We start from the raw sequence: 25,371 nt of genomic DNA on the forward strand, positions 1-25,371 counted from the left end.
TTCTTAAAGCTTTCATTGAAGTTGACAAAGTTAGAGGTTAAATCTTGGCAAATTATTAGCGGTTATCCATGTTGCATTTCCTGTTATTTCTTAAACACTTTAAATTTAACTTTTTTTTTTACTCATGTATATAAACGTATTCACACTCTGTGAACTTTTCTAAAATTTATATTTATTGGGATTTTATGTAATAGTCCATCACAAAGTAGCACATAACTGTAAGTTAGAAAAAAATCTACATTTAAAAATTATTTTACAAGTACAGATCCTAAAAAAATAAAAGAAGCAAAGCTTGGTATGCATTTGTATTCAACACCATTCGGACTAATACGTCTTAGTAAAATGCAAATAGGTGCCTTCAGATTTTGTTGTCATTCAAGCTGCAAATCTTTTGCGGTATCCTACTACCAGCATTGCACAAATGGATAAAATTTTCGCCCATGTCCTTGACAAAGTACACTTAATCAGATTGAATTGAGAGTATCTACAAGCAGCTATTTTCAGCTCTTCTCACATATTCTCAGCTGGAATTTGGTCTAGGCTTTGAATCTGCAATTAAACATAAAACCATTACTTGATCTAAAACTCTTGATTGTAGCTCTGGAATTATGGTTATGGTCATTGTCTGCAACAGGGGTCCTCAAATCCAGGCCTCAAGGGATAGTGACCAGCGACTTGTTTCTCTCTGCCTCCCCATCTTCATATCAACACAAACCAAACTCCCCGTGAATGATTAAGAGGAATTTCCAAACCATGATGCCCCCACCACCATGTTTCAGGATAGGGATGGTGTTCAGGGTGACGGCATCTTGCATCCAAATATATACATTTGGTGTTAATCTAACCAAAATGGCTTCCTTATTGTCTGAAGATAAATTTTAAGAAAGGGTACATGTAAATGTTTTTTCCCCCCACTTGTTTATAAACAATTAAGCATAAAAATCTACTTATGTTACACAAAGTTATCCCTCTCAAGTTTCTATTTTTCGGAACAATCGACTGTTTCTATCCGTGCTTCTTTTCAAGTAACACCCAGTCAAGTGAACCGGATATTATTGGAGTCTCAAAGATGGCGCTCCCTCTGTCACGGTGAAACCTTATAAAATAGTGTGTAGGAAAAGGGTAGTTGGTTTGAAATTATCTAAGGGCACAAAGTGTGCCTAGATGTTCACGGATAAACTAAATTTGACTGTCTAAGCGGAACAGAGGTCAAACAGAGATGGCTTTGAGGCAAATTAATCGGAGTGTTCGGCTGTTGATGGGTCAAATTCAGCGGTGTGGTTCTGGTGTTGCTTCAAAGCACTCAGGTAAGTCAACAAATAGTGCTGCTGTCATTGAGTCGCTGCTGTTACTAACTGGTTAGCTGTTGCTGGTACCAGCTCGGTGTTTGAGTCAGGCTGCAGCTCGGCCCGAGCCCACCCCGAATGAAAACGAAGCCGTCAACCCGACCTTCGTGAACAGAAATCCGCGGAACCTGGAGCAGATGGCGCTGGCTGTGAAGGACCGGGGCTGGAAGACCACCTGGCCTCACCAGCAGTTCTACCACAGGTAAAAAGAGATCTTTGGATCCCCCCTTTTAAAGTGGGAGTTCCCAGTATGTGATGTTGAGGCTATTCCAATGCCACGATGCTATTTGAATCTACTTTGCCTAAATACTTCTCCAAATTTTCACGGTAAAATACTGACGTATTTTAGAGATTATGTACATTAACTTCATCACAATCTCAAGGGACTTTTGACACCTCTCAGGAGCTGAAAATAATCAAATAAAATAAAGGCCTTGAAAGGAAACCTGAACTACATGGATGACATTAGAAGAGACTTTAAAATAAAAATATTTAATATTTATATAGAAGATAATTCTTTGTTTACAGGGAGGCTCTGAGAGGCTGAAAAGAACAAAAACCTGGAAACTGAAATGATGAGAACAAAGTTAGGGGATTATTTGAGTTTTAATCTTCTCAAGAATCAAAAGATGGACGTTATAGGAGCCTAGAAACAGGACTTGTTTTGAAATGTATCAATAAGGTATTGGACACTCGTTATTCCTTACAATTTATGTAAAGGAATCCACAGCTATACTATGAAACGACAAAAACTATTATTCATAACAGGGTAAAGAAAATATTCGTCAGTATTTGACTTGCTGATCATGGGAAATTTAGCCAATTTTAGTAATATCACCTGACTGGTGATATTATTATTAATATATTAATTATCCATGTGATTAAAACAAAGTATGAAACATTAAAACAAAAACTGTATGTACCTTTAAAAATATACATATAAACATACATGTAAACTTGCATAGCATGCATGTTTGTGTTTTTTCCATTCATATTAGGACTTTTATAGGTTTTATCCACTCACTGTGGACTTAAGTGTAATATTAATTTTGGATTCCCTCTGATTTAGCTGAACTGTTAATTTTCCAGATGAAGGATTGGATATTTTGTTCGTGTGTGTGGATTAGAAACACCCATAATAAACATAAACTTGTGCACCCAAATAAATTTTTTTCAATGAAAGCAGATACAGTTGTTTCATTTTGAGAGAATAACATTTTAAATAATGATAAAAAAAAAATCTCTACACCATCTACTTCTGTTTTGTTCATCTTTTCAGGTTGATGTTTTCTCGCAGCCAACGTCACGTCACAGCAGAAGTGTTCTCCTGCACTTCTCCCGTCCCAGTGCTGACCTGTTCGACCAAAGAGTGGGCTGTGAAGAAGGAGCTGGCTTCCACAAACTGCGTGGCGGCGTGTCAGACTGTGGGCGAGGTGCTGGCGCATCGATGCCAGCAGGCGGGCATCACGAGGATGGTGTACCGGGCCATTCCCTGGACGTACCGATCCGAGGGAGTGAGTGTTGGCTGCAGAATTTGATGGATTACTTTGTGTTGAAGGCCTCCTGATTTTTTATTTTTATTTTACATTTTTTTGTGTATTAGCTATTTACATTGACACTGTGCAATTGATTTTACTACTTCTAGGACATGGATGACCTCTGGTCCTAAAGACAATTGTTTTTTTTTGTAAAAATGAAAATAGATGGGCCAAACTTTCAGATCCTAAGTAGCTATCCATATTTTCTACAAATAACACAACTTTAAATGACTAAAACTTGAATTTCCCAACTGAAGAGTAATCATTATTTTAGTTCTTCTAATACAAAGGACATCAAATAAATCCACCAGCTTTTTTTTTTCCTCTAAACTTTGTTGAAAAGCTATTTTGCCATCTGTGCCGTATGAGCGGATGTTTTCTACAGCCGGAGAAGTTGTATTAAAAAAGCGTAACGGACTCGATTTCAAAACGTTGGAGAAATTAATTTTTTTAAATAAGTTTGTAGGGGGAAAAAAAAAATCTGTCTGCATGCATCCGTATTCACAACACATCAACTTGGATTTTCACATGATGATACATGTTCACGTTATTTGACTGTATCTAAAAATAGATATTTCAAATTTAAATGAAGATGTAATCTAAAATGCAATGACTTGAATTATATTGTATAAACTAGGTCATGCCTGCAGGTATTTTTAAGGTCCAGCAGGTGTCAGTATTCAGTGACACAGTATCAATAGTTTTATCAATGTGCCCAAACGTTTCATGACTCCTCATTAACCAATCACTAATCCACACTGTTTCAAAGCAAATACATATTTTTTATATTTCAATCTCCTTCTTCTTGCAGATTCAAGCCTTCAGAGCTGCAATGAAGCAGGGAGGAGTCATCCTCAGTGAACCCAGGAGGAAATATGTTGGGACCTAAATTTGAACATCATTTGTCACATATGTTGGCATCATAAATTTCATTGTATCTAAAACAGGTTGTTATTACTGTACAAATAGTTACATTAGAGAGACAACAGCAAATGGCAATATTATGAGAATTTGAATAATGTATTTTGTCTGATGAATAAATCTACCTGATCTCTTGTGGTTTAATAAAAGAGACTAAGTGTTTGGAGTGTGATTTCTTTATTTCTCACTCTGAATGTTTCGTAAACGAGAGTGAGGTGGAGAAAGCCAAGAACTTACAACAGACCAGCTTTGGGTGCAACTTAAAAGTTACCAATCACGGTACAGTGCAGGGCCTGCCTCAGGCAGTGTGAACAGTGTGGGATTATAAAGTGCATGTAAATGCTTTAAATTTGTGCACATGCAGGTTTAATGAATTACGCCTTAGCTTGGTTGTACTCAAAGAATAACACCAGCATGAAATGATATTCCACATCAGCATCTGGTGGATAATAAACTGATAAAGTTAATATAAACACACAAAAAAAGAAACCCTGAACAATTTGGTTTCACAGGCTGGTATATAATCACAAAAACATGCACCCACATCACCAGCAATTATATATGGATATTTATGTATTGTAAATGAGCACAATCTCTGGAAGTCACATTGATGAAGCCAAGTGAGACACTAGGAAAAAATACAAGATGGGACAATTTCCTCATAGTAAAAACATAAAAACACCAGCAAATATGTCATTCTCAGGTTGAAGGCACTCATGCAGTCCTGGTGTACACATTAGAATAAAAATAAAATGGTCAACAATTGTTTCTTACATTAGCTTTTCATTTAAATATATTCATTGGCATGTAGAAAAACAGTTTGGCAATCAGGCATGCGCCATAAAACTGGCCTTTTAACGTGGTCCGTAATGCACAGCTTAGATACAGTAAAATCTTTCCATCAGAGATCAAGAAATATCTTTTGGAAAGAAAAAAATGCAAAGAAGTGGCAGTTTGACGCCCGGTGTTTGCCAGAGAACGAGAGATTACAGGTATTGCATAGAGCTCTCTGGAGTTGAAGGGAGAGCTCCATTAGGGCAGAAGGAGGCTCTGGTGAGTCATAATGACAGCACTTTATAACCGTAATACCACTTAGACAGACTGTGTGACATCAGCTATTTGAAATCCTGCCTGCCACAGGTACAGCAATACTGCAGAGAGAAAGAACCTCATCAAACCAGTAGGAGCTCAGTTGTGCAATGAAGGGCTGGTGAAACGTAAATTATAGCTTCAACAGAACTTCCTTGGCATGTTTCCTGGGTTCATCACCGTTAGGATTTCCTTTATTGATCCCTGTCCCTCTTGTGTGCTCCTGATAGTCCCGCTCCTTGTTCGCGTTAGTGCTTGCTCTGACCGCTGTCTGGCAGGGAGCGCGGCTCTGGTGACACATCAACGCATGCTTTTTGGTGTGTGAGCCCCCGTCGGCCGTGGCTGCGCCTCCGCTGCTTCGGAGAGCGTCTCGGACTGCCAGGGAGCTTTGGACAGAATAAACAGTTTTTTGTTTTGAACGTCTATAATTATGTGGGGCTCAAACCTATGGAGGTCATTTTACTAAAAGAAAATTTATATATACAGTATACTGAAGTCTTTCAATTATATAAAAATATGGAAATGCTCTACTTGGACATTTTCAAATTACATACATTAATGATCAGGAGACAGAAACTGTTTTATAAACTAATCCTGCTTTAAACGTCTCCACAATTTCATCCCTGACCTCTCTGTTGTGTTTGTTAATCTTCATGATCACCAATATTCTCCAACAACTTCTAAGGCCTTCATAGAACAGATTGATCTATGATGAGATTTGATTACACAAAAACGATTTACTATTTTCTAGGTAATGGGTTGCACTGGATTCCATTTAGGGTTATTAGAGGACAGGAGCCCTTTTACTTACAAAAAATAAAGACTGTATTTTCTTTCCCCTTTCAGAATGATAAGATATTTTGTGTTGGTCTGTTTAAATAATTCCTAATATCTACTGGTACGACTTTCAAGTGAAAACATTTTTCCAAATTAAAAATATTTATACCAGATAAGCTCTGGTAACTATGAGGAACACAATAATATTCAGTCACACTATTTTTGGGTGCATTTCTCTGAAGAGGAATCACAGGAAAGCTCTGACCCAGAATAGTTTCACCAAGTTACATTTCTACAGCTGATGTTGAAAGTTCTTACTTCTATTTCTGAATTTAAAACAGAAACCCGTCTCTAATTAAATACTAAAACAACTTTCCTTTTGCTTTGTTCTTACACAAAGTTCAAGCATTGTAGGCTCTCTTTAACGATCATATTACGTAAGAAACATGATGCCACAACTGATCAAATTTTACCTGTCGGTAGACAAACTGAATCTGTATGTTTGCAGAAAATTCCAACAAAATTTGGCCCCCAAAAAACTGTATTTTAAGAAATAATTTTACTGAAACTAAACTGTAATCAGGATGAGAATAAGCATCTTGTTTACCGGTTCGTGTCCATTATCCATGTCATCTAGTTCGCTTATGGACTGCATGAGGGAGAAGAGATTCATCCTGCCACTGCGGCTCACACTCGGAACAACCTTTAGAATAAAGAGACGTAGTAAACCATCGATGTCTGCAGCTGTGCCGTAGGTGAAAAACCCTCGTTGGCTCACCTTGTCTGGTTCGTTTATAGTGATAATGGGACTCGCTCCTTCCTGCCTGGGAAGCTGCAGGGTGTCAGATTGTGGACTTGGTTCTTCAAACACCTGAATGTATTTGAGAATCATATGAGATCAGTCAGTCAGTTTTAAAATGTTGAAGATTTTTTTTGTTTTTTTTAGAAATTAGGAAATTACTTCTTCCTCTGAATTATTTTTCTCATCTGGGCTGACTGAATCTTTTTCATCGACATCATCATCCTCATCTTCATCTTCATCCTCATCATCATCCTCGTCCTCCTCATCGTTGTCCTCTCCTCCTGGTTTGTCGATCTGATCTCCTTTGCCCTTTCGGACTGACTTCTGTCTTGGCTTCCAGAGAGCGCTGTGACGCTGCTGGCTGCAAAGACGAACACATCACAGCTCCTCACTTTCATTAAATCAGAATGGACAAATATTTATAGTAGCTGTTTCATACAGAGTCGGATCCCACCTTGCGTTCAGGATACCGCTGTAGGTCTGCAGCTGCTTCAGAAAACCGTCATTGGGCTTGACGATGGACCGCCGATCCCTGACGTAAGAAAGCGCCTCATCCAGAGACCAGTGCTGCTGCTTCATGGCGTAGGCGATCACCGTGGATGCAGAACGGGACACTCCCATCTTACAGTGTACCAACACCGCCTGTCCGCTCTTCCTGTGACACACACAGGAGGGACAATCACTCAAGAGGCTGAGAGTGCTGCAGAAACCGAGGCATGACTACAATACATCACGTTTTGAAGAGAGATGCTGCTTACAGGGGGAAACTTCTGACGAGTCGAATAAACTGAACTAGGAGTTTCAAAATTCTCTAAAGTATAATAAGCCTAAAAAATAGAGAAGTTGTCATTGTCTCTTTTAGTGTTGATGCGTAGGCCTGTTACGACAACAAATTTTACTGAACTATAAATTGTCTCAGAAACAATGATGCCACTTTCTGGAACTGGAAGATATTTTAAATATCCAAAATAAAACACAGCAACCAAAAGCAATAAATTAAACAAAAATAAAAAGCACATACAGTATAAACCATAAATAAAATGGACCATGATGTCTAAACAAAATCGCCCTTCAATTTTGTTTTCTAATTTCCATCCGAATGGAAATTATTGAGCTCATTTTAATTTATCAGGTGATTAACTGATTAATTGCTTATTGCGACAGGGTCACTGACGTGTCAGTCAGGTGAAATTTCAGATCAAACTACGTAGAGAGTTCTGTTCATTTCAAATTGCAGATATGGCCTAGAAAAAAAAAAAAAACTTCATTCCATCAACGTACTTATGTCAAAGTTTGTCTCAGAGATTATCTACTTGTGCCGAGGGTTCAAATAAACCCAGGACAAAGTTCACATTGCAACACACCTCACCTACAGTAAATGTTATAAACATGAAACAGGCCGACTCGTCGCCTGACTGGAGAAGTTTTGTCTGGTCATTGAGCTTCTCAATGAGAATCATCAAAGGACTTTGGAAATTCATGGAAGTATAAATAATGGCCAGATCTACTGGCTAGAACATATAATCAGGTTTTGTACTTTCCATTTTAAAACATTAATAGTTTTTATTTGTTGCTAACTAGTTGTCTTTGGTTTGTAATTTAAGAAAGCACGCTTGTGTGGGACATATTTGTGTTAATAGTCAAGCTATCCTATTGACTTATCAGGTTTCAAGACAACAATGAGCGAGTTAAAAAAGTATCCTAATGTTAAAATATTAATTTAATCTGTTTAAGGATGACACATTCTGCCTAATAGCTCTTCTGAGACCTATGGTTCATATTGTAATGTGACTTCCAGCTACATAAAATAACAGAAAAGGAAGAAGTGAAAGTGCGTCAACACAGAAGATCACATTTAACAATAATTTACGAGTAGATTAATTAGTTTTTCCCATACTCTTGTCTGCTGGCTAATGTGTTGATTCCAACTGTTTGTTGAACACAAATTAAAATAAATGTAATACTAAAATTACTCACACCCCTGGCTGTTTGAAATTTTAAATGATTTTCTTTCAACCAATAAGTAATTCATCTTAATTTGTTTTGAATGCTTTTTCAGAGCAGTCTTGACCCAGAGTGGATTGGAGAAAACATAACTTTTAAAAAAGATTTTAGTTGTATAATTATTTCACCCTTAAAGAAAAATGCATCAATAAAAGCCCGATTTAATGTGTTGTAAATCCTCACTGATGGCACATATGCTTTCTGACCAGCATGGACAGCATGCAACAGCAAACCTCCTCACTATCATGCAGCCCTAACTGTGAACTCTAGGTGCTTGACTTTAAACTGTGTGCTGCATGCTGGAGAGTTTTAAACTGTGTTTGGTGAACGAGCTCCACCTTGCAGAGTTGATGAAGTTGTACGTGTCTGGCCAATGAGAGAGCAGGTCGGTGGCCTCCACATCATACACTCTGATGTTCATGTAAGTGAAGGATTCAGGGAAAAAGTTGTCAATCTCCCTTGTGACATTTAGAATGTAGCCGACGCTGAAAAACAAACAGAAGCAGATCAGTGACTCAGCAAAACAAAACACATAGCTCTGAGTTATGCACGTCGTTAAACAATCGGACACAGAGACATGCAGACAGATCTGTAGGGATTAGTTGCAAGCAAGAACAAACACCAACTTGTTTTTCTGTAGCTCCTCAAAGTTAGCTGCGTTCCACTCAGAGCCCTGAAACAACAATAATTTCAAAAAGAAAGTTAGTGAAACAGACAAGAAGGCGGAAAGGCTGTCTTCCCTATCGCTGTCGACACACAATCTCCCACAAAGGGGAAGTTAAGGTCATGTGACAACATCCTGGCGAAAGCTCGTTTCTGTCAGTTTGTTGACCTCTGTAGCAGGGAAAGCCCTCTTTATGGTGGTAAGCTTTACTACAGCCTTATGGTACACAAACACTCACCAGGTAAAGGTAATCAAATATTTTTGAGGGTTTGTCCATCTGAGCCATGGTAACCAAGATCTCATTATCAATGTACTCCTTGTAGGGTCTCATATCAAACCCTATCCTAGACTCCAAATTAGTGTGCACCTGCAGAAACAAATAAAAAAAAAAAACATCAACAAAATTTGCACAGTCGTTAATTATTTAACCTCCTGCTGGTCTGAGAACTGCAAACCTCTTCTCCGTCCTCCGCCCGCACGTCTTACCATTTTGGACGTGAGGTTGTCCAGGTCTTCGGTCCTCATGATGTCTCTCAGGTGCTCTTTGATGAGCCTTTCATTGGAAACTCTGTCTACAGAGCTTTTCAAATAAGGAAAGAGAAGCTTTAACACGCTGTGACATATTTGCATTGCACAACAGGAACAGAGGACAAACAGTACAACTCATTTCAAGTTTACAGCTGCATCAGTCACAAAGCACGATTGCAACTAAATGTTAATCAACTTCAGTGCAAATAGATCAGTTCAGATACATTTAAGAACGGTTGCAAATGTAATCATTATCTATTGTATCTTCAGAGTAAGAATTGTTTGTAAATGCCTCTTTGTGCCTAAATGTACTTTCTATTCAGATAAGATCTTTCATGCATGACCTACTTGTTGTGGAGCCATTTAAAACGGCTGTATTTCAACCTTTAACTAAGAAAATAACATGAAGATAGTTTCCTGTTCCACCTCTGGCTGGAGTGTTTCAGATCACTAATCTAATATAAAATGAAAGTAAAAAAAACAACAGCCCTCTAACCTTTGTCCATTACTGTCCCTGCGCACCGACTCCAGGTCGTTCATAGCCTCCCACTCGTTCAGGCAGAACCGATCGGACTCAATTTGCTGGGCGTAGTGCTGGGCCCACTCCAGGCCACATCCTGGGATTAAGGCTGTTTTGACTGCCCTCTCGCAGCAGCCGTGCAGCACCTGCAGGATTGACCTTAAAGGAGACGAAACGGGTGGAGAATTTAAACCAGTAGTTGGTGCAAGCAGATAGCTCTAAATACAGATGCTAATCTAAAAAAAAAAAAAAGACTACAATACAATCTATGACTGCATGGTTGTGCCTGTCCTTCACCGTCCCATTACTGCAAATGCATTCACGCCATTAAGGTTTTTGACATTGGGTAAGGACCAAGCGAGGATTGGGATGCTGGAACTGAATAGCTAATCTTCAGAAAACAGCAGGAAAATTCTTCACTGGGCTGTGAGCAATCGAACAGATTGCAGAAACAATTAGCTTTTAATTTCTTCAAAGAAATGACATAGATCCAAGACTACATTTTTCTTCTGTGGAATGTGGTAGCTTGAGACCAATGTGTTGTTACCACAGACCAGTGGTTACTGCTAGGTGTGAAAACACCTCCAAAAGAGGTTAAGAGTGTAGTTGGGGCACTTGATGGCTCTTTCCCATGTTTTTGTTATTCCAGTTTGACTCCGTTTTCTGAGAACTGGCATGAAATAAAAAGCACTGAAATGCCTGGGGGGGTTAAAAATGAAATTTGAGCTCATCCTGGCCTCTCCCTAAAATTCCTTCATATTGTTGTTTTTTACTTCTGTTGTATCAGCATGAGAACTCACCACATGGTCTGCATTGAAACTGGTTTAAAATTTCTGGTGTCCTCTGCTGACGTCACACTAAAACCACTGCAAAAAGAAAAACAAACAAACAAACAAAGAAAACCCAGATATGAACTCTGATAAACTCCAGAGAAGACATAGATAAGGAGGAAGAAAAATCTGATAAGAAACAAATGCTGGAAAAACACAGGCAGCTAGAAAAGGCAGAAAGACTTTTTCAGTGCAAATTAGTGACATGTCTGGTGAGCAAAGTGAAAAATGAAAATGTGAAGGCAGCGAGAAAGAAGAAAAATCGACACGAGAGGTGTGATCCGGCCTTATAAGGGGTGAATGCGCTGGTGCGACATGGCAACCGATCAAAGCCTCTTGTGTGACACTCAGCATGTGACGGTGGATCGGTTAATACACAGCAGACAGCCCTCACACCACATGAGCCTGGATGTTTCAGCCCGTTTTCCCAACGCTCCTCTACAGACATTTGAACACTTGATGCTTTTAACGCAACGGCAGAACCACTAAAGCTTTCAGCTGCTGAACTCTCCGTGAACACATGAGCTTCATGTTTATGTAAGAGTTTTTGAGAGAGTGAGCATGTGTAGTTTATAGCAAATGAGTCAACTCTATAAATAACATGCCTCTGGAAGAAATCCCAAATACCAGACTGCAGACTGGTTTCACTTCAAATCCTTCAGTCCTACATTTTTAAAATGTCTCTCACCCATCTCCGTCCAGATACACTTGTGTGTCGCTCCATACTGGCAGGACCAGGCCGATAGTGCAGTGAGTGCTGCAACGAGACACGGTGCAGGTAAGGAATTTGGATTTGGCAGGGTTAAAGCAAACTTTGTTAGCCTGTGCACTGCCTGTGGAACAGTACACCAACATCTAAGTTACCCTCACCTCTCTGAGCTGGGGAAATCCATGCCCAGCAGAATGCTCTCCTGTTTGCTTGCCAGCGTGGAGACGACGATCAGATACCTGACTCTGACCAGACTGACCGACTCCAGCTCCACCGCCTGGGTGACAAGACAGAGCCACAGAACTAGTCAATGCAGAAAAATAAATATGCTTTCATGACGCCTGATGGAACCAAAAACATTTATCTGGCTCTACATGTTACAAAGTATCATAAGCTGACTTCTCTCCTTGAAAAACTGTGAGATAAGGTAGGAAAACATTAGGCTAAAGGAAAAAGGAAGATCATGAACCATATCTATCATATCCACAGTGTGAGGCCATCTGAAACATAGCTAAAATAATATTGCCATTTTTCCAGAACAGTAATAAATTAGCTTCAGCAAAAGCTTTTTTTTTTTTTTCATCAAAATCCCAACCTTGTAGCTGGTTTAATACAAAGAAATAAGCCTAGAAATTGAATTTTTAAGGAGTGATTGTAAGCCAGATTCTTCCCATACCTCAAGTTTTAAGCTTTACTAATTACATATATAGCTCTGGAGAAAATTAAGAGACCACAACACTGAACCCCTTTGGAAACCTCATGGTTATTCCACCAAATGTTGATTTCTTAACTAAAAAATTAGTACAGTTGTTTCTAAATTAATATGAACTTGTTTTCTTTGCATTATTTGAGGTCTGAAAGCACTGCGTCGTTTTTATTATTCTGGCCATTTCTTAGTTTTTGCAAATAAACACTAAATGTTTGCTTGGAAATTTAGAGGCACGTTGTCAGCAGCTCAAAGAATGAAAAGAATGTTCATTTTACTCAAACCTATGAAGAGTAAAATCAGAGAAACTGATCATTTTAGGCGCTGCGTGCAACATGCATTTCAACACCGGGGCTCACCAGCTTGATGGTGTCTTCCGGTCTGAGCTGTTCAAGCATGGCATGGAGGTGTCTGTGGCGTGTCTCTGACGCTCCACTGCCTTTTTTCACAGGAGAAGTCACGTCTTGGGAAGAAGTGTCATGTTTGAGACCCCGAGCATCGTCATCTTCCAGCAGAAGGACAGCTCCTTTAACGAGAGCAAAGCTCTCTCTGGAAACAGACAGACAAAGTGATTAGTTTTATATGACTATGTAAAAAAAACAAACAAAAAAAAACATGTTAGGGTTATTGGAAAATGAGTAGATATTTACCTTTTCTGAAGTCTTCCTCTCCTTTGGAAGCTTTCATCCTTCAAAGTAAATACATTCGAAAGAAAACCTCATAAGAAATGTGGCAGAGTAATATACAGCCAAAGTCAACAAATTAGAATATATATTATGATAAGAGTCACTTGTCAGATTAAAAGCACCTTTCGAAAATAAATAAAATTGTCTTTTAAAATAGCTTGTTGCTTTGATGTAATATTTTAATTGAAAATGTCATATTTTCATTAACTGTAAGTGGAAAATCATCATAATTAACAAGAAGAAAGGTTTCAAACATGCATCTGTGTGTAAATAATCTATATAATGTTTTGACTATGAAATAAATGGGCTTTTCAGTAATATCATGTATAGCATCCATTATGCTTGTGCATGCTGGAGTCATTTTCAGCCAAGGTTCGTTGATGAATGTACATGTGTGTTAAACTTTTCCTCCTTTCATTTAACCTCTCCGGAACATGACATGACAAAATCCAAGAATACTACTTTTCTTTTGCAGTTTTTTAAAATTTCTTCCTTCAAACTCAAAAGTTTGCAGTTTTTGACATAATTATCTTTAAACTGTATGACTAAAGTCAAACAGTAAAGAAGTCCTTCCACAAGCTTAGTGTGCAACATATAATAGTTTGCTGGAGTTTTGCCCCATTCCTCCTGTCAGAACTGAGTGAGGTTTGTAGTCCGCCTCATTCCCACACACCTTCATTCAGCTCTGCCCACATATTTTCTATTATAGATCAGGATTTTATGATGGCCACACCATAAAAATTTTTTTGTCCTTCACCGGGGCTGCATGACTATAGATATGCAATATGGAATGCTATTGGTGAATATAACAATTAAACAATTCCAGAGTTTACATCTTTCTGCTTTGAGTTTATAGCAAACATAGATGTGAGATGATGAGCAGCCTAAAAAGATACATAATAATTTTAAAAAGTTTAATATTTCTATCTCTAAAACAAGATTTTACTGAAAAAGTTGCTTCTGGCCGATTTGGGAACTAAAACAACTTACTGTTTTTTCATGACTTAACCACTTTGCCATCTTCTAATACCTTTTTACTCTGCATTAAACAAATGAGTCAGTTCTTTGGGATAAACATGCTGTGCATATTGCACCTCCCCCTTTGAAAGACTTGTTTGTGCCCATATTTTAACTTCATGAATGAGCCTTTTGATACCACCTTAATATTTTTACGTAATCTGATTTCTTCGTGATTCTATCTATTTTGTGAAGTGTGCCAGTTCATCCTGCAGCTAACTGCTAACCGATTCTGCCACCTTTGTACTTCACAGCTGGAGCAAAGCTCTCAGGCTTTCAAGCTTCTCTCTTATTCCCCCAAATGTAACAATGGACATCAGGGACAAACACTTTCATTTGGTTTCATCAAACCAAAGGACACATCTCCAAAAAGTAGCACTTGCATTTGCAAACTGTAGTCTGGATTTTAAAAATCTTGCTTTTGGAGTAATGGCCTCTTCCTCATAAAGTAAGGTAATTTTATTTAGATAGCACATTTTCAGCAACAAGGCATTTCAAAGAGAGGCCTTTCAGCACATGCTGGTACAGGACCTGTTTCACTGTGGGTAAAGACTCTCTATTACCAGCTGGGGTTGATTCACACCAAACAGAACCTGTTTCCTTGTGAAACTGTAAGGTGGCAGGACATTTTCAGACTGTTTATTCTTGTCTGAACAGATCGATGTGGCACCTTCAGGAATCTGGAAACCAGATTTGTGGAGGCACTTGTCTTTTCTGATTTATTTTGATTTTCCCAAGCTGCCTCACAGGGAAATGGTCTGAGTCATGCCTTAACACACATCCACAGGTCTGCCACAATTAATAAAAACGTTGTAAATTAAGTTAGCAAAAGCAGACAAAGCTTTAAAAATTGCTAAAGCAAAAAAGCAAATCTTAGTGCATGTAAACTTTTGACTTTGAAGAAAGTAAATTCAATTATTCAGTCAGAATAAATGCATTTATGAAATAAAAATTATTTCAAATCCTTTTTTCTAATCCTATCTGATAATTTGTATATTTTAAAAACAGAGCCCATTGCCATGAATGCACAAAAATGTTTCTCTCTTTTACAGATGCGAATTCTCACAACACATATTTTCATATATACTGCATTCTCATTTTTATAGTTAGCCTATATAAAAACGTTACACATTGATAAACGTTGCTTCAAGTGACCTCCCATCTTTCTTTTCTGATTAAAGACAAACAAATGGCAAACAAATTCTGTTGTTTTTTTCATCATGAACATTAAAGAGAAACATGTTACTTATATTTAAACATTGTTCAAATGGAAGCTGGAGGTGGGGTTTAACTAAACAGCCAAATTATAGAAAAAGAAGAATAAGATGAAGAAGAAATATAAAGATGAAACATGTAGCAAGAAAAGAGAAGGGGAGAGAACCAAGAGAGAAGTAGCTGTAGCACTGGAGAAAATGAGTTTACATGGAAAGAAACATGAGACAGTAACGTTACCTTTTACGCAACTGACAAGTCCAGACAGAGTCAAGAAAAGAAAATTAAAGAGAAGTGGGCAGGAGCCAGGAGAGGAACGATGAGGAGGGGTTGAAGAAGAAAAAAAAAAAAAAAAAAAGGAGAAAACAAGTTAAGATAATTGGTGATTAGATTCTGTGACAAAATATGCAAAGAATGAGACTTGGAGCCAGAGTTAAGTCATTTATGGTTTAGTGGGCGATGATAAAGAACAGAACAGTCAGACTTTTGACATTATTTCCATGACTGTGTGACAGAGAGTGAAAGAGAGAAGATAGTGGAAAAACAATGGTCAACGATAATGTATTTACATGATTATGTGCATGTGCTTAACAGTTTCAAAAAGCATTCAGACAGAAATAACGCTATTCATTTGCTTCCATTAATGCTTTCTGCGGTAAGATCCATCAGTGAAATCAAATCCTTGGTTAATGAATAAACAAAGGGCTCATCATTCTCCAGGCAAACTTTGTGCGGGTGTCCACAAAGGGACACATTCAGGGGGTTGTTTTTTTCTTTCGTCTCCCCCCACCACACACACACACAGACCTAACAGGTCTCTGCACAAACAGACGCTCTGATCGACGTGCAGATAAAGTAAACAACTGAATATCTGAGGAGACAATAAACATGGAGATGGGTAGAGACTCACGGGGGAGGTGGAGATGGATGGGATCCTGTGCAAGGTCAACAGAGCCATTGCACAGTACAAGTCTTACTCCGGCGGGCCAGTGGTTTCTGGCAGGCCCAGACAGGTTCTGCAGGTTCCTCAGCCAACAGCAAGCCGTTGGTACTAGGGCACTTCTTCCTTCTTTTTTTTTTTCTGAAATTGCAAGCAGATAATAAGGTTATATTAGATACATTAAATAACATTCTTGGTCATACATATGCTTTTGTTTACTGTGTTTTTGATGATAACACTACACTATCCAGAGCTTTCAAATGAGTTATATCTTTTTATTTTTCAACTTGGCCCAAGGTCTAACCTTATAAGAAATGGTTGAACAAAAATGTCTGGGCACCAACACTTCTGTCACTGTAAAGAGGAAGCCGCTTTTGAAGAACTGATGTCGAAAAAATGCAGAAAGCTGCTCAAGAAAAAAAACTAATCTATTGCAAGTAAGATGAGAGCAGTTGGAATTATGTAACTATGTAACACTGTGTAACTTTTAATGCTAATGTCAAATTTATTTATATAGGACATTTCAAACAGCTCATGCCGCACAAAGTTCTTCACAAGCTAGATGTAACTAAGGATAAAATACTTTGCAGTGGTGCAATGAAATATGAAAGAGCAATAACAACAACTAAACAGCCGTACGAAATAACTTTTAGTTCAACACCTACTAAAATGTCACATAACACATAACATGAGTCATCAGAAGTGATTTCATGCGAGGCAAAAAAAAAATAAAATCCAGAGTAATTAATGTGGTAAGGCTATGGAACTTTATTTTGAAAGATCAGATGACGCAAATTTGCCTCACACATCTCTCACTCTTAAAACCTCATTTCATAATAAGCAGCCATGAGTTTCTGTAAGATGGTATAACCAGAAATACGCTGAATCTGGGCTGAACCAGATTATCAATTTTCTTTGACGCCTGACCTGTGAATTTCTTTGACTAGGACAAAGAGAAACAAAAGAACATGCTATAGTGTGCTTGATACAGGCAAGGGCTATAAATCCAACAGAAATTCAAGAAATTATAAAATCGTTCCCATATATGCAAACAGCAGGTGCCCTAATGTCTATCTGACATTTTTTTAAGCTCAGAAAAAAGTGCAGTGAAATACATGTTGTTTTTCTGAACTGAAAATGGTGGAAGTTCTTACTAAAAAAAATCCAGCTCGTCAATATTTTATCTGCAAATCCTCTGTTCAAGGGAAATTTTCCAGACTAGGATCTCTGGCTGATTTATCAGACTTTGGAAATGTTGGAGCACTTTTCTACTATAGAGCCTATTTCAGAACATTTATAACCTTCATCTTAAAGTGATCATAATAAAACCATTCCCAAATACCACAGATGTTTGCAGGTTATCAAAAGTCCTAATTGAGTTTGGAAAAAAAGGGTTAAATAAGAATATATATATATTATGAGAAATAAAAACTGCCCGTTTGACAACTGTGACTGTACAAGCATGGTGTTGGTTCTATGAGGCTTTGGGGTTGTGCAGCAGCTTTGACAGAAGGAACATTATAAGTTGGCAGAACTGACCTGAGGATGATCTTTCAGGGTTTCCCCCAGTGTATTATAAGCCTGGCGGGCCACCAAGCTTTACTTGTGCCACCACCACGCTAAGCATTGCTTTTTTTTTTTTAAGTCTTTTTAAAATACTTGCATTTTTAAGACTTAATAGTTGGTGTTCAGGTATTAATCTTCCAATATTTTAATAACACATAATTATCAAAATTTCCTTTCAACTTTAAACATTTTTTAGCTCAAAAACATGATGGCAGCTGCATTAATGACTGCCCTGGCACCCAACCACCAGGCTTAGCAAGTTTTGTGGGGGAAACCTTGTCTTTTCAACAATATATTCCTACCACAAAACCTATTGTGTAAAAAAAAAAAAAAAAAAAAATCCAGAGACTTCTTTCTGAAACACGCTTACTTATCACTTTTCTTTTTTGAGTTTTCAAAATATGATTGACAATGCAGCCAGAACAACACCCTAAATGAATAAGTTTTTAGAAAGAAATAAGAAAATTTTTAAAAATGCGTTATTCCTTAAAATATTCTACAAATAGCTTGTCATCTTTTGTGTTCTATTATTTGGGATTCAATTTACCTTTTGCATTTAACAATTGCTAAGAGAGGATAATGAAGATGCAACCAGTCAGTGAATGACTGAACGCTGATCAGCAGGTAAAATACTGAAGAACTTTTTTCCTAACTTACTTATTCAAAGCAAACGAAACACATCCTGTCACTTCTGATCTACAAAGGCAACAACAAACAAAATATACTTTGCTGTTTTGAGCTTTTTTCCTCAAATTTCCTATAAATGTTCTGCAAATACTGCAGTCCAGTCTTTTTAATGCGCACACCGAGTACAATGATGACTGCAGTGCAACCAATTCATTTATATAAAACTTTTAAACCATTGGGCAACATTTCTGAGCTTAAACTGACTCAGTTTATAAAAGCCTAAATATAACATGTAACAAGTAAAGGGAAGTAAAAAAAAAGGTTGCCTACATATTGATAAGTTCACTTAAAGTAGACTGGTTTAAGCAGAGGAGTGAGTAATATCGGAGGATGACAATAACTGGGCAGCTATATCAACAGATGGCAATAAATACAGAATTTCCTGGCCAGCTTTCCCCGTTATTCATGCAAAGCACAGTGTGTACTGTGGTCTGCTGCCCATCACTGTATGAACAACTGAGCAGCGCCTGCAATATACGGCAGAAATTACGCTTTTTAAGCCCCTGCCCTGCTGATAAATTATACTCTCATTTTGTATTGTTGACATTTCGCTGTTTCGTAAATAAACAATTTGATTAACAAGTGCGCTAAAAGTAACTCCGGGGTTCGTCGCGGCAGTAGTACAAGAACGCAACAAATCAGCAGCGGAATCTGTGAACCAGCTGCAAGCAGGTCGAGCTAACCCAGCCGGGCTTTACTGCTGCTCTCCAAAGGCAGCAGGAATGAGAATCCCTCACTAGAAATAAGTCGATATCCTACCTTTCCAGACTGGGTCCTCCGCTCTAATTTCCTGTTTTGGCGTCTGGGTAAGTCTTCCGTACCCAGAGCTCCTTATTCCGCCCTCTGCTGCCGTCGACAGACCATTTACAGCCTAGCGAGCGGCCGCTGCTCCGCCGGGCTGGGCAGGAGCAGGAGGAGGAGGAGGAGGAGGAGGTGGTGACGCCACTCACAGGAAGCCTTTAAAAATAATTAACCCGTTTAACAGTCACTTTGCTCACTTTTATCAGATAGACGATTCAGACGTTGAGTGGAAGGAATCTGTCAAGTGTTCATGTACAAACTTTCGTGTTGCTTAATGGCATTTTTATGTTTCAGACATTGGAAGAGTAAAAATGTGTTTTCAAAATGTCTTCCTTGGAAGTAAAAATCGAACGTGATTTAGATTGTATTTAACCCAATGAACCATCTTTTATAGCTGCCAATAATTTTGGTGCGTCTCTCTGACTGCTTTGTATCGGTGCTTAGCAATCTGCCAGATTTGATAGCGAGCACCAGTGACACACATTGGATTTAGGTCAGGAATTTCACCCTCTGCTCAAGACAAACATATCCTCAGCATGATGCTGCCACCATTGTGTTTCATATAGGAAAAGGCGTGAATGACAAGGAACCTATCAGCAAAAATCCACAAGAATGCTTGAGTTTAAACATAACATTTATATACGCAGATTACTGTTATTATTATTATTACAAAAATAAAATAAAAAGTACAGAATTATTAAAAATGTCTAACATGATGGCCTGGAGACCACTTGGAACTAATAAAGACATCTTCAATATGAAATAAAAAATAAATAAATAAATTATATATATATTTTATATATATATATATATATATATATATATATATATATATATATATATATATATATATATATATATATATTGCGACCAAACAATCGAAAACATATTTAAACGTAAGAAAGACATAAATATGTACTTTTCATTGCAACTATCTAAAAGTACAAGATAGCCAATTATGTTTATATAAAACAACGTCGTTAACTTACTTGCTGTAATCTACATGTACTGGATATCTTATTGATTAAGATAGTTTGACTTCTGTCTGTTTCGGAAATTGCGCAAGCGCTTTCTACTCTCATGAGCTCAAACACAGGTTGTTTTCCGCCTGACGCTGTGTTGTGCTTTGCATTAAAACAACATTTCTATAATATTCAACGGGTTCTCTATTTTTTCTTCTTCTCACAAACTTCACACACGGAACTAAAGTGGGGGGTGTTAAAGACTCTGCGCATGCGCACTAAGCATAAAATTGGGCACTTCCTGTGTCGTGCCCGCCTACCGAAGAAATGGTGCAGTTGACTGAAGGTTAAATGGTTGTAAAGCTGTAACAGTCGGTCGTTTTCTGCTCGAAGGAGAGTTCAGATAACCTGTGTTGCTGAACTGTAATGAAAGCAGTGAGGGAACTGATGAAGGTTTTCATAACGAGGCGCATCCCTCAAGAGGGAACGAAGATCCTTTCTGGAGCGACTGGAGTGTAAGAAGAGCTTTATAACAGTCTCGATGAACAAGCAGCATAATGAACTAAAAACCTGCTAGTTAGCGCTCACGTGTATTGAGATAATTTGACCCTAAGTTACATAAAACTTCAACATGTTAGCATTGCTCTCATACGACCTTCTACTGACAGTTTTTTCAGCTGAGATGACTGTCTGTGTTCATTTAGTTTACAATAGTGACAATAAATCCCATTGTCATTTTTACCTTCATTTCTGTCTCCACTCAAACAGATGTGAGGTGTCTCAGTGGGACTCGGATGAGCCTGTCCCGCGGGCAGAGCTTCTTAAAGGAGTCCAGGGATCTCATGGTCTTGTGTGTTTGCTGTCAGACAAGATTGATGTTGAGGTTCTGGATGCTGCAGGTAGGCAAGGCATCGCTCTGATAGCAAGACCATGCAGTCATCCTGTTTACCTAATCTGAGCAACTATCCACATGCATCTTAGAATAATACATTTGTGTGACATGAGACCCAAAGTACATCCCAGGGATCTTTTGTAGCTCTTTAAATGTTGGTTAACCACAAATTATGTCTTTTATTAATATGTTTTTTTTGCTTTTACTCAAAAAGCCAAAATTAGTGCACCTAAATTAGATGCACTAATTTAGGTGCAAAATTAGTGCACCTAAACATAGCTAAATGTAGCTATACTTAAAGTTAGAGTGACCCATATGGTTGTTGTTGAGAATTATTTAAAACATCTAACTAGACCATTAAATAAAACAATCAATGCAAAAGCATTTTTAATTTTTTGAATTTCTTTTAGAAATGCAAACAAGTGGGACCCTTTTTATGTTTCTGCTATACAACTACTTGCAGATTTTTTTTTCTACAAAAATAGAACTGCATTGCTCATTTCCTTAAACTCTTGGGTTAGTTAATCACAGTGGCAGATGTCAGTAACTCTGTTTCATTTACGTTGCCTTGAAGTAGTGTCCGTACAACTCAAGCCATCACAGTTCACCATGTTACAGCCACAAACTTCAATGTACTTAAATGGATTATATGTGACTGAGCAATACAAAGTGGTAGAAAAAGAAACTTGTTTTTCAAAAGGATTTCCAAACAAAAATATGGTGTGAATGTTTAAGAAAAACATTCCCACTGCATGATTCTGCCACTTCTATGTTTCACAGTAAGGATGATGTTTGCCCAGCGACGTGCAGTGTTAGTTTCCAGCCATGTGGGAAATTTCAAACTCTGTTGACTAATTAGGTAACAACTGGAGAGAACTGGTTGCACTGTGTTTTATTCAGCGGTATCAGAGTAGATCTATGCAAATGTATGACACATTTTTAGATTAGAAAAAAAAAATCTTTTGAAATCATGTTTTCTCGTCCTTCCACTTCATGGTCGTGTGCTGCTTCATTTCAGACCTCCCCCCAAAAAACCCATATGGGGCTATGAGCACCCTCACAAGGCACTGTAGCTTATTAAAGAATTTAGTCATTTTTTTTCTTTGATCCAGTGTTAAAACAATGTCTGCACAACATTTCAGCTGCTCCCTCTCTGACTTTAGGGCCAAACCTAAAAGTAATCAGCACCATGTCTGTGGGATTCGACCACTTGGCTCTAGATGAGATCAAAAAGCGGTGAGCTTCAGTAAATGAAACAAATATACTGAAAGGAAATGTTTCATGCTTTCTCAGCTTTTTTTTTTTCTTTCCCTTTTAACAGCGGCATACGTGTCGGATACACTCCGGATGTCCTGACTGACGCCACCGCAGAGCTGACCGTGGCTCTGCTCCTGGCCACTGCTCGCCGGTTACCAGAGGGAGTGGAGGAGGTCAAAAAGTTAGCCTCACTGGGTTACTCATTTATACTAATTACTTTTCTTATTCGTGTTTCTGTTACTTTTTAACCCAAAATGGCAGCAGCTGCCTGAATTTACATTCTTATTAGATAAAGGTGTTTCTCTTTGTCGTAGTGGTGGCTGGAGCTCATGGAAACCTCTCTGGCTGTGCGGTTACGGCCTGTCGGGCAGCACTGTGGGGGTCATTGGACTGGGACGCATTGGTTTGTTTTTATGTTGCTGCTTGGAAGCTCGAGATCTATGTGGCAGATTCTGTGTCGTCCAAATAACATTGAGTTATATGACTTGACCTTGTAAACGTGAGACTTTTGGTTGCATATTTTGTGATCAGGTATGGCCATAGCTAAGAGACTCCTTCCTTTTGGGGTTAAGAGACTGCTGTATACCGGAAGGACGGCTAAAGCCCACGCCGCAGAGGTGAATGGCGAGTTTGGTAAGAAAACCATTGGAAGTGATACAAAGTGAAAGTGGGAATTAAGGAAAGTCTGGTGAGGAGGAAATGGCAGCGCAGACAAAGTTCAATTTTTAACCATAGTACAGAGGATTAGTTTAAAAATTAATTTGTGCATTCGATCATCTGCGTTTTACATTTATTTCCGTCTCCTCTTTGTTGAGCAGTTCCCCTGGACACGCTTGTGTCAGAGAGTGATTTCGTTGTGGTTTCCTGCTCACTGACACCAGAAACTCAGGGCCTGTGTGACAAGGCATTTTTCAGCAAGATGAAAAAAACTGCAGTGTTCATCAACTCAAGCAGGTAGACATTTAAAAGCTGTACCGGAGGGCCAGGCATGCAGATTCAGGCCGCCTTCTGGTATCTTTGCTGCGACGATACATGAGGATGGCGATGTAACTAGTTCTTTGTTTTAGAGGAGCTGTGGTGAACCAGGAAGACCTCTATGAGGCTCTTAAGAGCGGACAGATAGCTGCAGCCGGCCTGGATGTTACAACACCCGAGCCTCTCCCAACAAACCACCCGCTTCTTACCCTGAAAAACTGTGGTAAGTACAAAAACATTTCTACATCGTGAGCTTTTTTCACATTTTTGTCACTGCAAATTTCAATGCATTTTAATGGGATTTAAGGTAATGCAGCAAAACAGGGGATTGCACACTACATGTGGCAAAAAATTAACACTGCACATCACCTTGAGCACACCACCATTAAGGAGAAATGTGGTGTTGGCAGCATCGTGCTGTTGTTAGGCTGAGCAGAGTTGATGGATGGAGATAAATACAGAGAAATCCTGAAAGAAAAACGTCTGGAAGAGGCTGTATAAGACTTTGGAGAGGGAAGGACAATGACCCTAGACTGGAGCTGGAGTCAAGACGAGAACACAGGGGACAGAGACCAAAACCAAACCAATGAGAGACCATTTAGAAAACCGTTGCACTGGAAAATATTTCTCCCTCTTCTTTTCTCATTCCTGTTATCTTCTCACAACACAGCTAGTAGTTTCACACTAAGTTGCAGCAAAAAATGCTCGTGTTACTGTGGGCTTAACTTGTCTTGAGAAAAATTCAGAAACCAAAACATCTGAGGCAAAAAAAAAAAAAAGCTAAAACCGAGACTTTGAAAATGTGGTCTCAAGGCAGCTCTTGAGAACCACAACACTCTCCACAACACCCAGCCAGACATCTAACGGTTTACAGCAATTCATTTTCATGTATTAGAATGTTTCAGTCAAACCTAAACCTAAGTCTATCTTATTTTAAAATTGATTTGCACAAAATCAAAAGTCTGTCTGAGTTTGAGCTGTAGGCTTGAGGCCTGCAGCTGTAATTGCAGCAAAGGCACTTCTATTTAGTCATTGAATCAGGTAGGCTGCATCCATACGTGCTACACTTTTCAGATTTTTATTTGTCAAGAATTTTTAAAAATAGCATAAATAAATCATTTTACTTCCACTTCACAATTCTGCACTACTTTGTGTTGGTCAGTCAAATAAAAACCTCCACAAAATGCACTGAAGTTTATGGTTTGCAAAGGCACTTTTATAAGCAAAAATGTAAATGATTGACCTTCGTTTTTCTGTCCCCTTTTCCTTGTGCAGTGGTGTTACCTCACATAGGCAGTGCCACTTACTCCACCAGAGGCGTCATGTCAGCACTGACTGTTCAGAACCTGCTGGGAGGTTTGCAGGGCTTGGACATGCCGAGCGAACTCCGCTTGTAGACAGTGAAAAGGAACCGCCGTGCCTACTGCTACTTCATGAAAACTGTACAGTGAGGTAGAAAATAGTGGTGGGAGTCCTAATGCAGTCTAGACATGTTCTAGCACCTTAAGAAGTTGGTTTGATCACACTAGTAAATGTAGTAAAGTTCTTCGAAAGAAAGTTAAGCACACCCTCTGTGTCTAGTCAGTCTTACTATTCGTATTATTTTTAAATAGTACTGATCTTTCATCACACCATCTGAAATGATATAGAAATAATGTTTTACTACCTTGTTAAGATGTTTCTCTTATAAAAAATGTGCATTGTACATGGTGATCAGTACTTTATTCAGACATTGATGTTGCAGATCTGCACTTACTAAACAGTAAAACACCCCTGCTCTGCATAAAGAGACCATTCTTTGAAGAAAAGAACTGAACTGTCATTTAAATATACAAAATTGGTGCTTTAGTATCTAATTAAGCCATATAATTAAAAGATGACCAAATACAACATGTCTACTCTAAGTTTTTTTCACTTCTTATGGTGTTATGGTGTCTTCATA

At 38.4% G+C, this 25,371-nt stretch overlaps 3 protein-coding genes across 3 annotated transcripts; 2 read left to right on the forward strand and 1 right to left on the reverse strand.

Moving 5' to 3' along the window:
* Positions 1 to 1,035: 1,035 nt before the first annotated feature.
* mrpl18 (mitochondrial ribosomal protein L18) lies at positions 1,036 to 3,967 on the forward strand. Its single transcript, XM_008420206.3, has 4 exons — positions 1,036 to 1,307; positions 1,380 to 1,548; positions 2,626 to 2,860; positions 3,696 to 3,967. The coding sequence occupies exons 1-4, from the start codon at positions 1,220 to 1,222 to the stop codon at positions 3,771 to 3,773; spliced, it is 570 nt and encodes a 189-aa protein (XP_008418428.1). The 5' UTR covers positions 1,036 to 1,219; the 3' UTR covers positions 3,774 to 3,967.
* Positions 3,966 to 19,455, reverse strand: si:ch211-203d1.3 (protein phosphatase Slingshot homolog 3). Its single transcript, XM_008420205.3, has 17 exons — positions 19,302 to 19,455; positions 16,260 to 16,430; positions 13,085 to 13,122; positions 12,794 to 12,983; positions 11,890 to 12,005; positions 11,708 to 11,776; positions 10,990 to 11,055; positions 10,166 to 10,348; positions 9,628 to 9,721; positions 9,380 to 9,508; positions 9,104 to 9,150; positions 8,816 to 8,962; positions 6,928 to 7,128; positions 6,633 to 6,834; positions 6,450 to 6,542; positions 6,279 to 6,374; positions 3,966 to 5,280 (listed from the first exon to the last, which is right to left on the reverse strand). Exons 2-17 carry the CDS (start codon positions 16,305 to 16,307, stop codon positions 5,143 to 5,145), a joined length of 1,857 nt encoding a protein of 618 aa, XP_008418427.1. The 5' UTR covers positions 16,308 to 16,430; positions 19,302 to 19,455; the 3' UTR covers positions 3,966 to 5,142.
* A 1,134-nt stretch (positions 19,456 to 20,589) lies between these two features.
* grhpra (glyoxylate reductase/hydroxypyruvate reductase a) lies at positions 20,590 to 25,319 on the forward strand. Its single transcript, XM_008420204.3, has 9 exons — positions 20,590 to 20,820; positions 21,074 to 21,204; positions 22,361 to 22,433; positions 22,519 to 22,635; positions 22,769 to 22,857; positions 22,986 to 23,087; positions 23,273 to 23,408; positions 23,522 to 23,652; positions 24,705 to 25,319. The coding sequence occupies exons 1-9, from the start codon at positions 20,732 to 20,734 to the stop codon at positions 24,824 to 24,826; spliced, it is 990 nt and encodes a 329-aa protein (XP_008418426.2). The 5' UTR covers positions 20,590 to 20,731; the 3' UTR covers positions 24,827 to 25,319.
* Positions 25,320 to 25,371: the final 52 nt, after the last annotated feature.

The sequence above is a fragment of the Poecilia reticulata genome, chromosome 10, assembly GCF_904066995.2.
Source record: "Poecilia reticulata chromosome 10, P_reticulata-male-v2, whole genome shotgun sequence".
Classification (NCBI taxonomy): domain Eukaryota; kingdom Metazoa; phylum Chordata; class Actinopteri; order Cyprinodontiformes; family Poeciliidae; genus Poecilia; species Poecilia reticulata.